General features: G+C 46.8%; 1 protein-coding gene across 1 annotated transcript; it reads left to right on the top strand.

The window, feature by feature from the left end:
* Positions 1-7883: 7883 nt before the first annotated feature.
* On the top strand, positions 7884-15832 carry LOC119367223. Its single transcript, XM_037632801.1, has 15 exons — positions 7884-8042; positions 9497-9624; positions 9711-9891; positions 12536-12577; positions 12683-12760; positions 12851-12898; positions 13023-13088; positions 13181-13237; positions 13497-13562; positions 13684-13722; positions 13844-13951; positions 14120-14239; positions 14309-14391; positions 14476-14543; positions 15446-15832. Exons 3-15 carry the CDS (start codon positions 9723-9725, stop codon positions 15591-15593), a joined length of 1092 nt encoding a protein of 363 aa, XP_037488698.1. The 5' UTR covers positions 7884-8042; positions 9497-9624; positions 9711-9722; the 3' UTR covers positions 15594-15832.
* The last annotated feature ends 779 nt before the right edge of the window (positions 15833-16611 follow it).

The raw sequence follows: 16611 nt of genomic DNA, 5'->3' as shown, positions 1-16611 counted from the left end.
CTTGCCGTCGGTAAACCCTTACCATTCGTGCACCCCCACTGTTGCCGCCATGGCCGGATCCCATGGCAGCCAGTCGTCGCCGCCCATCCGCAACACAGATCAGCGTCGCTACAAGTGCACCGCGGGCTTCTTCATGCTGCCGCTGCCACAATGTTGCGGTCTGCTACTTATTGAGCTTGCATTGGTTTTTCCCTTGAAGAGGAAAGGGTGATGCAGCAAAGTAGAGAAGTATTTCCCTCAGTTGAGAACCAAGGTATCAATCCAATATGAGATACAAGAAAGTCTCCAATCTATGCACCTGCACAAACAATTAAACACTTGCACCCAACGCGATAAAAGGGTTGCCAATCCCTTCACGGTGAAATCTGATAGAGATAGATATAAAAGATTGCTAAAACATAAAACAAAAATAAGAGTAAATAAATTGCAGTAAGGTATTTTGGTTTTTTTTGTTTATAGATTTGAAAATATAAGATGGAAAATAGACCCGGGGGCCATAGGTTTCACTAGTGGCTTTTCTCTTGAAGCAAAATAATACGGTGGATGAACAAATTACTGTTGAGCAACTGATAGAAAAGCGCAAAGTTATGACGATATCCAAAGCAATGATTATGCATATAGGCATCACGTCCGTGTCAAGTAGACCAATTCCTACCTACATCTACTACTATTACTCCACACATCGACCACTATCTAGCATGCTTCTAGAGTATTAAGTTCATATAGAACGGAGTAACTCATTAAGTAAGATGACATGATGTATAGGAATAAAATCAAGCAATATGATGAAAACCCCATCTTTTTATTCTTGATGGCAACAATACAATACGTGTCTCACTACCCCTACTTTGTCACTGGGTGAAATCACGCAAGATTGAACGCAAAACTAAGCACCTCTCCCATTCCAGGAAAAACCAATCTAGTTGGCCAAATCAAACCGATAATTCAAAGATATAAAATCATGCATATAAGAATTCAGAGAAGATTCAAAAAATATTTGTAGATAAGCTGATCATAAATCCACAATTCATCGGATCTCGACAAACACACCGCAAAAGAAGATTACATTGGATAGATCTCCAAAAACATCAAGAAGAACATTGTATTGAAGATCAAAGAGAGAGAGGAAGCCATCTAGCTACTAGCTATGGACCCGTAGGTCTATGGTAAATTACTCATGCTTCATCGGAAGGGCAGTAGAGTTGATGTAGATGCCCTCCGTGATTGAACCCCCCCCTCCCCCGGCAGGGTGCTGGGAAAGGCCCCAAAATGGGATCTCACAGGAACAGAAGAATACTACAGGAATCAGGAACTTTGCCGTCCGCCAAGGCTGACGACAAAGGCATACAAGGCGGACGGCAAAGAGCTTTACCATCAGCCAGTAGACGGCAACAGGTCTGGCTGAATAGGCTACGGCAAAGGGCTCTTTGCCGTCAGATGGCGGATGACAAAGATGAAAAAAGCTTTGCCGTCAGTCAGCGGACGACAAAGAGCTTAGACGGCACACGTGTTAGTTCAGGTCCGTTAAGTGATTAACGGCGTGCTTTGCCGTCAGCCAGCGGACGGCAAAGATGCAAAGGCCTTTGTCAGCCACAGCAAATCTACCAAATAGGCCAGCCCCTAATTGCCAGGTTGCACAGGTAGCTGCCACATGGTAGCTTTGCCGTCTGTTGGCGGACGATAAAGCTCTTTGTCATCCGCCAGCAGACGGCAAAGTGTCTATATAGCCCCTGTTTTTTCTGTTTTTTTCTTAAATTCATCTAGTTTTGATAGAATTTCACACACACACACACACACACACACACACACACATACACACATGTGTGTGTGTGTGTGCACATTTCAAAATAATTTCAACAAATAAGTTTCCAACAAGAGATATATACAAGTTTGTAACATTTCCATATATACAATAAGTTTGCAACAAGAGATATCCAACAAGTTTCCAACCAACAAGTTTCCACAAATAACAAGGAAGCACAAGCACAAGTACAAGTTTCCATCAATGCTAGCTTCCTCATCTCAAGCAAATCTGCAAATTAGGAAGTTGAAAGTTAGAAGAAGAAGATTAGCTATAAGAAGAAGAAGAAGAATAACTTCTTCTTCTTCTTCTTCTTCTTCTTCTTCTTCTTCTAACTAAGATAGGTAAAAATGCCATTTTTTAGCTAAGGTAGGAAAAAATGTTAAGTGTGTAGGTCATTTTGTACCTAAGTGAGCTAATTATGTCATAAATGAAGTAGTTAAGCTAATTATAGATCACTATTGAGCTATCCTAGGTTGTTATGCCATTTTGTACCTAAGTGAGCTAATTATGTCATAAATGAAATAGCTAAGCTAATTATAGATCATTATTGAGCTATCCTAGGTTGTTATGCCATTTTGTACCCTAAGTGAGATAATTATGTCATAAATGAAGTAGCTAAGCTAGCTATAGATCATTATTGAGCTATCCTAGGTTGTTATGCCATTTTGTACCTAAGTGACCTAATTATATTATAAATGAACTAGCTAAGCTAGCCATAGACCATTATTGAGCTATCCTAGGTTGTTATGCCATTTTGTACCTAAGTGAGATAATTATGTCATAAATGAACTATCTAAGCTAGCTATAGACCATTATTGAGCTATCCTATGTTGTTATGTCATTTTCTAGCTAACAAAGCATTTGTTAAGAAAAACACTTGGGAAAACTTACCATGATCTGGGAGGTGAAGGGCCGGTCGGGTTTGCGCCACCGTGAGACGGAGAAGGATCAGTTGATCCTTTATGGGAGGCGTGTTGCACGAAAGATCATTTGTAATGTTTAGTTAGCATGATGCAACTGAAATGTGAATACTAGTAACTAATGACCATTCAAATGAAACTCACCGTGTCCGCTATAGCAATCTGGGGCATCGACGGAGGGGTCTGGCTAGCTTTCTCGCACACGGTCTGCACATTTTGTTTTCACGAGTCAGTCATATGAGTTAGTAATGAAACGAACATTGCGTGCATGATTTGACTAGTATGCAGGAGAAACTTACCACGAGCATATCGTATAGGGCCCGGTGACTCGCGTCGTTCCGGTTCCTCTCCGCCTCCAACATATTAGCCATCCTCTCCTCCATGTGCCTCACCTTCTCGTCCGCCTGCCTGGTTACCTCCGCCACAAGCTCCTGGGCCCTAGCCTCGTTAGCAAGATCCACTGGCCGTGGTCGAGGCCCCATCTCGGGAAGATACTTTGTCTGTCGCTTCTTTATCTCCGAGAGACTTCTAGGACAACGTATGAGCCCATCCCCAATGGCTATGTGGCCATGTTTCCTCCCATCACCAGATAGCATCACGAGCTCAGGATCAAAAGGACTTTGGCTCGGGTTGAAGTCCTCGCCTTTCATCTCCTTCCCCCAGTCTTTGTACCTCACAAGCTTGTTGTGGGGGCAGATGTTAGTGAAGCTCTCTGGATGATTGAGGTCACCCTCCGAGAATGTCTTGGCCTTCTTGAACGGGGCACTATGGGCCATGGCATAGAGGTCGTATAGCGGCGGCACCTCCTTCTTGTTGTGTTTTGCCTGAAAGAGAGGAACAGGGGTAAATTAGTAATTAAAGCTAGCATGAAAAATGAAATTGCATGAATCGAACCACATACCCAGTGATCCCCATACTCAAACAGGTTGGAGCTCCCTTGATGGTGCGGCAGACCTCGCATCTGGGCACGCTTGTCCCTGGCCTTGTTGTGGGTGGCTAGCCATTGGGGAGAGCACCACTCATCCACCAACCTCTCCCAATAGTCCATCTTATCCGCACACCATCTCAGGGGCACCTAAGTTAGACAAAGAGAAATTTCAGCGCTACACCTACGAATCAAATCAAGGAAACTGGTACAAGGCCTTAAGAGTAGGTAATTACCGTCATGTACTTCTCCTTACTCAGATACTTGAGGCGGCACTTCTTCTTCTGCCTCCTGATGTTAGTCGAGGCGTAGTAGTCTCGGACAGCCTAGACCCGAGCCTCGTGTCGTGTGTTCTGAAGTAGGCACTTGCACTCGGCTTCGAGAACCATAGACGCCTCCACCTCGTGTTCCTCAAGACTCCTGTAGAAGGTCTGTAATCAAACAAGACAACACCGATCACTAGTACAATCACTAGGTACTATTGCTTTTTAATTCTGTAAAGGAGAACTTACCCAAAACCACTGTCTCACAATGCCGGTCGTCGTCTCGCACACGACACCGCCGACCATCTCCCCCGGCGGGGCCGGGGCAACCTGGTACAGCTCCCAGGTGAGTGCTAGTTGTCGAATCTCACCCTCACTGGGCAGCATGACCCACCCCGGGAAGTGGTGCCGTACTAGAGTACCAAGGACCTGGTTGGGCCTGCGGACCTTATCTGCGTGTACTCAACCCCTGCAGTATGACAAGGCCAACACATTAGATATTAATTTGAACAAACATGAAGGCAAAAGGTTAAAAAGAGTAAATTAATGCACTTACTTCTCCCCGTTAGGCTGAATCAACCACCTCTGGTCGCGGGTCGCGGCACGGACGGTAGCTTAGTACTACCACGCTGGTAGACCCTCTTGCCCTCCTCAACCCGCTCGCTCTCGCTGTAGCTATCCTCAGATAAGGTCTCGTCGAGATCATCATGATGGTGCCCAGGGCAAAACTAGAACCTGAGAGGCCCTTAATATAAATATTAAAATAATAAGTAACATATGTATGTATATAAAAATAGTACAAAACATTAACTTTTTACATTATATAGTCATTTCTATATTGCATTAATATTTTATTGAATAGTAAAAAAATATAATTATGTGAACGTCTCTTATATTACATTAACATTTTATAGTTGTCACGAACATATTTTTTAAATGCACAGACATCTTTTAAATGTTACGAACGTTTTGTTTCAATGCTGTCAACATTTTTAAAAGTTGTGCGCATATTTGTTTACTCTGTGTACATTTTTTTAAAGGAGCGATCATATTTTTCAAATAAATAAATAAAATATGTTTCCATTTCAAAAATAAAAAAATATGAAAGTAATAAAACAATTAAAAAAAAGGCGTTGGAGGAGCGGCGTTCCAGCCTAGCTAGGAAAAGCCCCTTGAGCCGCTCCCTCTTTTTTCTGAGTGAAACGGTGGCAAAAAATTTGAGCCCAGCAACCTCATCTATTTCCCCTTACGGCCCATTTCCATCCTCCTATATATCGTGGAGTACGTACATAGCACTGAACTCAAATACCAAGGCGGGTCAGTCTCAGCCGCCGCCACGCCTCTCGACCAAACCAGGGCCAGATCCGAGCGGATCGCATGAGCAAGAGGTGGAAGAGGAGCAACCTCGCCGGCCGGCATCCCCTGCCCCAACGCCGCCGTGAAAACGAATGGTCAGCCCATCCCCCTGCCTTCTACCCTATCCTAATGTCTCTTGTTTCTCTGACGATGGTCTAATTTATACGGGCAGGCGAGATTGGTCCAACCTGCCGACGGCACTCGTCGAGGACATCGCCGGCCGGCTGCTCAGCCACGACGTGGCCGAGTACATCCGCCTCCGCGCCGCGTGCAAGGAGTGGAGGAGATGCACCGACGACCCGCGCGAGGGATGCAACCGCCTGGACCCCCGCTTCCGTCCCCGCCGCTGGATCATGCTGTCCAACCGCACCGATGGAGACGGCCGCCGCTTCCTCAACCTCTCCACCGGCGCCAGCGCCCGCGTCGACCTACCTGAGCTCTCCCGACACCACCTCGAGGCCAGCACCGAGGGCCTCCTGCTCCTGCGCGACAAGGCGAGCCACGCTGTGCGCCTCCTCAACCCGCTCACCAGGGCCCTCACCGAGCTTCCGCCAATCACCGAGGACCTTGGCAGCGCATACACTGTCTGGACCATGGGACTGTTCCAGTCGGTGTCGCGCACCGTCTACGCCGGCGTGTCTGACGAGACCTCCCCGCCGTCAGTCGTGCTCCTGATGGTTGACCGTGGTCGTGCCATAGCCTACGCCAAGCCTGGAGACCAGCGGTGGGCGGTGATGGATGACGAGATGTGGAGGCCTGACAACCCCATGTCGTGTCGGTTCTCGTCGGCGTCGACCCTGCAGGGGCGCTTCTACTTCGCGACTCTCGAGGGGCACGTAATGCATGCCCGGCTCTGTCCCGAGCCTCGTGTGGTGCCCGTGGTCGTGGACCAGCCCAACACCGACTACAACATGTTCTGCTACCTCGTTCCTCTTGACGATGACCACCGCTGCGGCGGCATGCTCATGGTGCGCTACTACCTCAACCTCGACCACCTCAGCGCCGATGAGCAAAGAATCATGAAGCGCAGGAGGAAGGTCATGGACGTGATCAGGGTGGAGCACCATATGAGGGAGAACCGGTGGAACCTGATCCAGGTGTTTGAGGTGGATGTGGCCGGGAAGAGACTTGTTCCGGTGGAGGACATTGGCCAGCACCGCGCCGTGTTTGTCGGGGATGTGGCGTGCTTCTCCCTCTCGGCCAGGAGGTTTCCATGCGTGGCAGGGAACGCCGTGTACATGGGGGTGCGCGGTGCCCGCTGCCCTCCCGTCGGCGTGCGGTATCTGGCTGACAAGACCGCTGAATCGCTGATCCACCGTTTAAGTTCACCACCGCTTTTAGATGATATACCAGTGAAGCGGTACCGCCAGGGCAGACCAGATCTGAATCTAGTGCCTCTTGCTCGCCCCTGTACCCTCCAAGAGTACCTTGTCTGTTGCGCAGGCCTCCTCGGCGGCCTCAAAGACTAACTCAATCATCATCAGCAAGGGAAGCATGTTGTCTCCTCTGTTCATTTCTCATTGTGTTGCCTTAGAAAAATCTGAAAGATGGACAGAGCATTATAGAGTTATGCAAAACCAGTTCTATCTGGAATTTCAGGTGATGTATTCTTCGAATCTTGGTTGATTTCTACCTTGTGTTGCTCCAGAAAATTCTGAAGGATGAACATGCTAGTCCAAAATTATTCAAAACAACCTGTGCTGTACCTCTAAATGAACCGATATTTCAGTATTCTTGAAATATGCTGTACTATATAGTAGTTCTGAAGCTATAGAAAATGCATAAGAACCTATGGTGCTGATGCGGACATGGTAACTGAAATGAACACACAGGCGGCCGTTACTGCATAGCAAGTTCTGAATATTGCACTATTGCTTGCACCGATTTGTCATATCTTTTTAAGAATATATACTCAGCAACACTACAGCAGTTTGTAGCTCCAAACTGCATGCATGCCATGTTAGGAGGCACTGAACTGGATATAACAGTTGATCCTTTGTACGACAACACAATGACAAACAACAAAAGTCTCAAATTTATAGCATCTAAATTCAATATGCCAGCAACATTTTTCCTTTGTCGAACACACTCTTAGCTACATCATCAAGTGTATGGATTATGGGACTGTTCCAGTCCGTGTCGACCAGAAGGATCTAACTTTTAGACATCTTTGTTTAAGCCCCATTGCAATCCCTGTTTAGAAAAATGTAAGCAGCAATGCTAGAATAACTAGAGCAATACGTGTGCAATCTGATTCGAGAGGAAAAAATAATCATAGATGGACCAAGCAAAATGAAATTTTTGATCCTCTACGTGGTGCCAACACGTCAAGGTGAGATTCTCAGTCTCTCTCTCTCTCTCTCTCAAGCTTGTGCAATGTGCATCTCAAAAAAAAAAAGCTTGTGCAATGTGGCCGTCCATGGGCATGTGCGGGCTGTGCGACTGCACAGGCCCCCCAAATTCTAGGGGCCCCCGATTTTGGGCCAATGTCTAGTATTTGTTTTCCTTTTGGGCCATTTTTCACAGCTAGCACAGGCTCATGGGCCTGCTCCTCAGTTTCCTGAACGAGCCTCTCCTGAGTCCGGATCGACACAACCCTGGCGATCGATCGATCTATCGATCTTCCCGAGACGCCGCCGCCGCCGCACGGAGGCTAGCGGCGTTATTTCCTTTGATCGCTTCGTTTCCTGCCCGGAGGCACAGCCCATAGCCCTGCTCTCATGAAGAATTTCCTTATGATACAACAAGCCGTCCGGGAACTGCATCGCAAGAAGGTGCCTTCTCTGATGCTCAAACTTCATATAGCGTTTTGGTTTTGAGAACAATTCGATTCGATGCATGGCTCCTGTCCTCTCTTCTTCCATTACAAGGGTTATGGTGACTGGACGTTTAGGTGACTCGTCTGGCAGGTTTCGTCAACAGGTTGCTTAATGCCAAGTTTCGGCAGTGTAGACTGCTAGTTTTTCTACGCTATAACATCATCCTCTAATTGTAAATACTCCTTTCTATCCTATTCTTCATATATTGCGTGTGCTAAAAAACACACGCAAGTAGAGACTGCCGGTGGCTGTAAGGGCATCACCGATCTGTCCACGAGGTGCGCTCAAACCGAATCCCTATTTAAATTAGACTATTTTGTTGAATAATTATATATTAGTAAATACTGTGTGCATATGCATCAGTTCATCAATCAAATTATTTAGGGAAGATATATAGTAGACTAGCTGATCAAGTTGTCACACACCAAAATTTCCAAGATAGTTCCTCATATAAAATTCAGGTTGTTTTACTACCTTGACAAGCCTATAATTTATGCAGTGTTTGAATCTATTCATTTTCTTTTTTAAAAACGTGTATTCTAGAAATTTTAGGGCCCCAATTTGCATTTCGCACCGGGGCCCCGAATTTCTGGAGACGGGCATGAATGTGCTCTGCATCCATTTCTCTTTTTGTTAAATGAATCTCAGACTTCTTTAGGTTGGCATCATTGTCAAGGGCCCACACCTCCTGTTGAATTGCTTATGTTTGTGCAGCATGAATTTTTCAGTATTAGTTGTTTACATTGTATCCTTGCTTTATACTCCCTCCGTCCTAAAATTAGCGACTCAGCTTTGTACTAATATTAGTACAAAGTTACTACAAACTTAAGTCACTTATTTTGGGACGGAGGGAGTATATGAGTAAAGAATTTTGTTAGCTTTAGTTCAAAGAACTGCATACATTGGTTCCTAATTTGATGCACATAACCAAAATGATTGGATATTAAGTTTTTGCAGTGTTCTAAGGGCAGCAGGTTCTCTGTTACATCTTGCAAGCCATTGTTGGTTGTTAATACGTACAAGGGTGCTGCTTTCTCTAGTTCGATGATTCTGGTTGGATATGCTTGCTGCCCACATTTTTTCAAGGGATGTTTTCTTAACGGAAATGTCTTGTGATTATATTGACATACTATTTGACCCGTTGCGTCAAATGGTGCAGAGACTCACTAAAGTCATGTTGTCGATGAAAATAGTTTCATTTTGCAGGGACATATTCGATATTGGTAGTAGAAACCTCATGTGTGCTATATCAAAAATATGTTTAGCATGCTGCGAAATCTGAGTTTGTAAAAAAAATCATATTTGTATAACATGTATAGACCAGCTAAGGAAGCTTTTTATTAGTTGAAAATATGGTTATCATTATGAGAAATCTGACTTAAAAAAACATATTTGTATAAAATGTATAGACCAGTTAAGGATGTACTCCCTCCGTTCTCAAATATAAGTCTTTTACACAAGCAATCCTGAGAATCTGCGACAACACTTTCCTGAAGTTCAACCAGGGTCACCAATTCCTTCCTATCTGCTAACATCGGTAACATTTGCTAAGAGTTCAATCTTTTGTTCTGCAAGTTTCTTCTCTTTGATGCTGACCACTCATGAATGAAATTAAATTGGCAGAGAAGTTTCACCATGGAGCTGGAGCAAGTTGTCTCAAGCTTCAGTGAAAGGGTACCAGATGTTGCCAGACCCCACAGAAGAGCAACCACAAGAGCATCTATGACTAGCGCTCAAGCAGGGGGAGGAGGGGGAGGAAGTGGGCCAACGCCAGATCAGCTACAAAGCAATGCTGGTGGCGGAGGTCAGCACACATGCCGCTTTCTTATGTTTGTTTTTGTTCACCATTGTTATGGCCGGTTTAGCTAGGCCCACCGGGCATCATAGCTCACAAGTTATCTTAGGTTAATTCTTATACAAGTTATCTTAGGTTAATTCTTATGTAAGTTATCTAGGTTATAAATATAGGCTGTAAGACTCTTTTTAAGATTAAGCAATAAAGATATTTCTATCCTATTGCCCGACTCCAGAGGAGCCGGAAACCCTAGCCGCCTCCTGCCCTAACCGCCGCTGGCCTTCTCCTCCCTCGCGACGGCGCCGACGCGCTGGAGCTCGCGTGCTCGCCCCCGACCTCCGATGTTCTGCCCGTATAAACTACGGAGTAGAGCCGGTAGGAACCCTAGTCCTACCAATTTGGTATCAGGTACCCGGGTTTCGACCATGCCTTCGCCGCCTCCAATTCCGCCGTCACCTCCCCCTCAGCCGCAACAGTTCACACCGGAGGCCATGGCCGGCATGCTCAACGACCTCGTCGCCGCGGTCCAGGGCATCCGCCTCTACCTGGCAAGTCCGTACGGGGCGCCTCCACCACTCCATCCAGCCGTGGCCGCGGGTCAGCAGGCGCTGCCGTGGTACTCGGTATCGGGGGCCATCACCGGAGGCTACCCGGCGCTTCTCCCTCCGGCGGCCTCGACGCCGCCTTGGCCACAGTGGCCGACGCCGACACTCGCGGCGCCACCCGCGCCGCCAGCCGCCGCCCAGGGCCCGCAGTGGCCGATCTGGGCCGCCCCGTCCGCGCCCCAGTGGCTGACGCCGGCACTTGCGGCGCCACCCACACCGCCAGCCGCCGCCCAGGGCCCGTAGTGGCCGGCCTGGACCACGCCGTCCCCAGCCGCGCCGTCCCTCCCTGCGGCCACCGTGCAGGTGCCACCACAGCCCCCGCCCAGCCCTAGCCTGGGCCGGTCCGCGCCGAGCGGACTTCCAATCCAGGAGGTCCGCTTTCCGTCGTCACCGTCTCCGCTTCCAGGCTGGCTCCACGGGACGTCCCCTCCACCGGCTTACACGGAGGCCCCGCCGCCGTTGGGTTCCCAGTTGCAGCCCGAGGCATCGGGCGCCACGGGGAACTACGCCGGCCTTCCCACCATGGACCGGGCGCCGTCATCAGCCCTCCGCACCACCGAGGCAGTGGGCCATGGCGCGCCACACCAGCAGCCGCCCCGGTTCGCCAAGCTCGACTTCGCCACGTATGACGGCACGGAGGACCCCCTCAACTCGCTCAACCAGTGCGACTAGTTCTTTCGCGGGCAGCGCACCCTCGCCTCGGACTGTACCTGGCTCGCCTCTTATCACCTCCGCGGCGCCGCGCAGACATGGTACTACGCTCTCGAGCAGGACGAGGGCGCCATGCCTCCTTGGGAGCGCTTCCACGAGCTCTGCCTCCTCCGCTTTGGGCCCCCAGTTCGCGGGAGCCGCCTGGCGGAGCTCGGCCGCCTTCCCTTCACCTCCACGGTGCAGGACTACGCCGACCGTTTCCAGGCCCTGGCATGCCATGCGTCGGGTGTGACGGCGCAGCAGCGGGCCGACCTCTTTGTCGGTGGCCTTTCGGATCACATCCGCGTGGACGTTGAGCTTCGGGGACCCCAGGATCTCCAGTTGGCCATGTACTACGCCCGCGCGTTCGAGCGCCGTGCGGTGGCCATCCAGCAGGAATCACCGTTCCGGACCGCTGGGTTGCTACCCGGGCCGGATTCCGCACAGGGTCGGCCTACGCAGGCTTCTGCGGCACCCCTCGCCGCGACCGCGGGACGCCCGTTCCGCCGGCTCACCCCAGCCGAGCTCCTTGAGCGTCGCCACAAAGGGTTGTGCTTCAACTGCGACGAGCCCTACACGCCCGACCATGCTTGCCCGCGACTCTTCTACCTGGAGGTTGCAGACTACATTCCGGAGGACGCCGTCGCCGCTGACCTGGCCGCCCCAGCTGTCGAAAAGGTGCTTGACGCTGGCTGATCGCCTCGAGGAGTTCCGCAAGCGCTTCCCCACCTTACAGCTCGAGGACGAGCTGTTTGTGCAGGCGGGGAGAAGTGTTATGGCCGGTTTAGCTAGGCCCACCGGGCATCATAGCCCACAAGTTATCTTAGGTTAATTCTTATGCAAGTTATCTTAGGTTAATTCTTATGCAAGTTATCTAGGTTATAAATATAGGCTGTAAAACTCTTTTTGGGATTAAGCAATAAAGATATTTCTATCCTATTGCCCGGCTCCAGAGGAGTCGGAAACCCTAGCCGCCTCCTGCCCTAACCGCCGCCGGCCTTCTCCTCCCTCGCGACGGTGCCGACGCGCCGGAGCTCGCGTGCTCGCCCCGGACCTCCGCTGTTCTGCCCGTATAAACTACGGAGTAGAGCCGGTAGGAACCCTAGTCCTACCAACCATGATGTTTCTTATAGGAACATCCTGCTAATGTCCATTCTCTGAATGCAAGTATACCTCTGGATTCTACTGGCGTTCTTACTGATCAGCCAGAAAGCAGTGCTCGTGGGGGAGGTCAGCACACATGCTGCTTTCTTATGTTTGTTCTGGTTCATCATGATGTTTCTTACAGGGACATCCTGCTAATGTTCATTCTCTCAATGCAGATAACCATCCTGCTAATGTTCATTCTCTGAATGCAGGTAACCCTCTGGATTCTACTGGCGTTCGTAATGACGCTTCTCGTAAGTGCATCCCTTTGGTTGTGATTGTCTAGGACTGTAGGTATCAATCTATCGAGTTCTAACATTTTGGTGGATTGATTTTCTTATGCTGGAAAATCAATGCAGGAAGTCCCTTAAACTTACAGAATGAAAGCACCGTTGACTTCAACAATGACAGCACCTTTGGCTTTGATGACATTCAATGTAGGTGCACTCCATCTAGAGCTGGTTCTTGTGTGGATTAGTTTTTTCAAATCCTAAAGTATTATATATTTATTTTCATATGCTGAGAAGTGGATGGAAATGAAGATGATCGTATTGAGGGGTTTGGCAGTGCTCAAGGTGTGTGCTGTCACCTAGCTGTGCCAATTGCCTGATTTCTGAAATTATCCAGTGGTGTATTTTTTTACTTTATTTTGTATGCATATGCTCAAAAGGTTTGCATTGTCTTAATATGACTGAACAGGAAGTGTTGTGCCAAATGCTCCCAACAGCTCTGTGAATCCTGGCCAAGATAGTGTTGTTCCTGAAGGTATGTGCCGCAGGTTTTGGCAGGTAGTCTTGCCAATCTTGCCGCAAGTTAAGATGAAAAAATGATTGATTTATTTTCATATGATTGAACAGTGGAGGTGAATCCAAACAGCTCTCTGAATCGTAGCCAAGATATTGAATTTCCTGAAGGTATGTGCAGCTGTTTTTGGCGGGTAGTTTTATCAAGTTATGTTGACAATGTCATTGATTTATTTTCATTTGCTAAAAAGTGCCGACACCTAGCTATGCCATTGCCTGATTTCTGAAATCTTATCTTGCGTGTGCTATTTAATGATCTGAAATGTCTTGTATATGTTTACAGAGGGAGTATTTACTTTATTTTGTATGAATATGGCTGTTGATTATTTTATTTACTCAATTGTATTGCGTTATAATACGATTTGAACAGTGGATGCAGCATCTAGTCCCCTCAGCAGCCAATTGAGTGCTGGAGAACCAACTAATATTCCTCAAGGTATGTGCAGCTGCTCTGGAGTTCGCAGTTTCCCAATTCTAAATTTCTATTCAGTTGTATATTGTTTATGTGCTGAACACATGAGGTGCTGATGATGCTGATAAATTTCACCTACACCTAGATGAAGCTGATGACCACGGAGCAACTGGTACTGCAGAAGGTATGTGCAGCTGCTCTAGAGGTGGCAACTGGCAAATGCCCAAGTCTAGAAATTCTATCCAATGTATGTTGTTTATATGCTGAACAGTGTGCACTAAACACATGAGTTCGCCTACATCTAGGTGATGCTGATCCAGTGCAACAAGGAGCTACAGCTGGCTCCTCCCCTGAAGCAGGCTTGAATGTGGAGTATGCTGGCTTTGAGGCTCATCACATACCAAACAGTAGTGGTAAGCTATTGAGATATTGTTGCATCTACTGTCTCTGCATTTTCTTTCTTTTTGCTTTCATCAACTGAAAGGAAGAAACAAAATAGCATTCTTATGCTAAGCTTAGGGATATGGGTAATATGTAGATTAAAAAACCCTGCTGACTATATATCCTTTCTTTTTTGTTAGTCTTTGGCGCCCAGCATGCTCTAGAAGCGAAGCTGCTGAAATTTACTAATCAACAGTATGCCTGTATGGTCATGAATGGCCAGAAGTTTGATTTACCTGATAATATTGATCGATTGCGCGGTATGACCTTTTAGACTCTTTTCTCTTTAGTTTCTATGGAAATGTGGCCATAACATGTTGTTTGCACAGTTGATCTCTGCTACAGAAATGATGGGTCAGCAGACTCTGATGTTGAAACTGGCTGGAACTCACGTGCTGCAGCTAACATCAAAGTAGGTGGTGAATTTGTTTGCCATTATCATCACTGTTAATGTATAGAGGTTGTAAAATAGGTCTGACACATGCTACTTTTGTAGCTTGGGGAAACTGAAATCGAAGTAAAGAAATTTGTGTATGCTCATTGGGTGAAGTGGGTTTTCAAAAGGTCAGTTCTACTTTTACTCTTCAATTCCATGATAGTTTAAGAATTCTGCAGATTCTTATGTGCTGAGTTGCTGATATGTACTCCCTCCTTTCCAAAATATTTGTCTTTCTAGAGATTTTAAATGGACTACAACATCCGGATGTATAAAGACACATTTTAGAGTGTAGATTCACGCATTTTGCTCCGTATGTAGTCACTTATTGAAATCTCTAGAAAGACAAATATTTGGGAATGGAGGAAGTATGATTGTATCACCAATAGGAGTTCAAATAATGATTCATACTGTTTATAAAGTTTGTAAGACAAGAAATTGTCAACTAGTTATCCTGCTGCACCACCTCCAGTTTACGTTACGTTAATAGTGAAGCACATGCACCATGTTGCCAAAGGAATATAATTGTGAAATGCAGTACTATGCAGATGCTTCTAGATGTAATCTTAGAGCCTATTGATTGGTTGGCAGCCAATAATTGGCATTGGCAACAGTAGGCAACTCTATAACAGGTTGGCTAGCATGTTGAGTGCCAACCATTTGCTAGCCAAATGTTTTGGCATGCCAACCTGTTCAGGCCCTTGGTTCTGCTAATCTTGTTATATTGAATTATTAGATTGGAGCAGCACCCTGTATGGTCCAGTTTAACTAACACCCTGTATGGTCCAGTTTAACTAACACCCTACAAGGATGCTCTGAAACTTGCACCTTGTATGGTCCAGTTTAACTAACCAGATTTGCACCACCAGAAAAATGTAAAGGATGTAGGACTATTCATATTGTATCTTCTCTATTTAAAATTACTGGTTTTGGTTTGGGCAATTTTGTAGGCATTTTTACCTTCCACTGTGTTGTAAACTTGTTTTTGATAGGAATGAGTTTACTGGAACTAACAAATGTGTTTTTGTAGGGATGCTGATGTGATTATTCACTATCTATCTAGTGGAAGAGAGAAGAAGGCAAGCATCATTCAGGAGATAAGGAAGGAAATCGAGGAGTTGAAGAAAACTCTGGCTCTGCGGAAGGAAGAGCTGAGGAAGCTCGAGCAGGACCACTGAGATCCCGTACTGCCTATGTCGACCTGATACATGTTACTGAACTGCTTTTGGCTCGTTTTATCGTACTGCTAGTATTTTGCGACGGAGATTGTTAGTAGTAGGCTGTGAATCTTGGTATCGGAGGTGGTGGAAACGTGTTTGCAACGTTGACTGTTAGTGGTAGGCAGTGAATTCTGGAGACGGAGGTGTGTCGGCGTGTTAGCTTCGTACTGCTGTGTGGCTTCGTCATGGATCTGATGATATTGGCGTCATTTGCCAACAGGATTGTACAATCCTTTTACCTCGCAAAAAAAAAAAAGAGTCCACTCTTGTAGGTCCAAGGCCGAGATTTGAAACTGCCTAAGTAAATCTCGGTGCACTCCCAACGTTTGATGATGTCACTGCTCCGGAGGTTCTCGATTCCAATTCCATAACAATAGCAGACACCAGCCGATCTAGTTAGGAAACACAAAGTCAAGGTCGAAGTCATTGTCATTGTCATCACTCGTGCAAAATGCCATAGAGAGGAAACACAAAGTTGAGGTCGAAGTCATTGTCATTGCTCCTTCATAATCGACTCCAACTTCACAATTTTGACTTCTATCAAAGTAGTCCTCGTCGAGACCCATGTTGGGACATAGTTAATGATGTTGTCATCTGGTGTGGTTGTTCTCAATATTTTTCATTCATTCATTTCTCTCCACAACTAACCACAAGACTGAGATACAAATGTCACTTGTAAATCATCCGCCAAACAAAAAAGATTCATAAATCAATTGCATGTAATACTCACTCACAAGTCACATACAATACCTAAGAGACAATACATTGTGGTTATTTTTTGAAAGAAATACATTGTGGTTATTGTCTGATTGTTTTGACACTACCTATGATTTTAAGAGGCAAATCATTGCTTAGAGCAAACCGATCGCTGAAACACCAGTTGAACGGAGGAGGCCTACGGAGAGAGGTGGACGGAAGAGAGCCGCAGCCCAAAGACACGTTTGTAAGTCAAGCGTTTTTGTACTATACTTGTACA

The sequence above is a fragment of the Triticum dicoccoides genome, chromosome 2B (assembly GCF_002162155.2).
Source record: "Triticum dicoccoides isolate Atlit2015 ecotype Zavitan chromosome 2B, WEW_v2.0, whole genome shotgun sequence".
In the NCBI taxonomy this organism is placed as follows: domain Eukaryota; kingdom Viridiplantae; phylum Streptophyta; class Magnoliopsida; order Poales; family Poaceae; genus Triticum; species Triticum dicoccoides.
The sequence above is the reverse complement of the archived record's forward strand: the minus strand, read 5'-3'. Positions and strand labels throughout refer to the sequence as shown.

Excerpts from the sequence above, each read along its gene's own strand:
- LOC119367223 (XM_037632801.1), top strand. The coding sequence starts at position 9,723 with ATGGAGCTGGAGCAAGTTGTCTCAAGCTTCAGTGAAAGGGTACCAGAT. Across the intron at positions 12,578-12,682 it reads CGTTCGTAATGACGCTTCTC|GAAGTCCCTTAAACTTACAG; the intron begins GTAAGTGCATCC and ends AAATCAATGCAG. Across the intron at positions 12,761-12,850 it reads TGGCTTTGATGACATTCAAT|TGGATGGAAATGAAGATGAT; the intron begins GTAGGTGCACTC and ends TATGCTGAGAAG.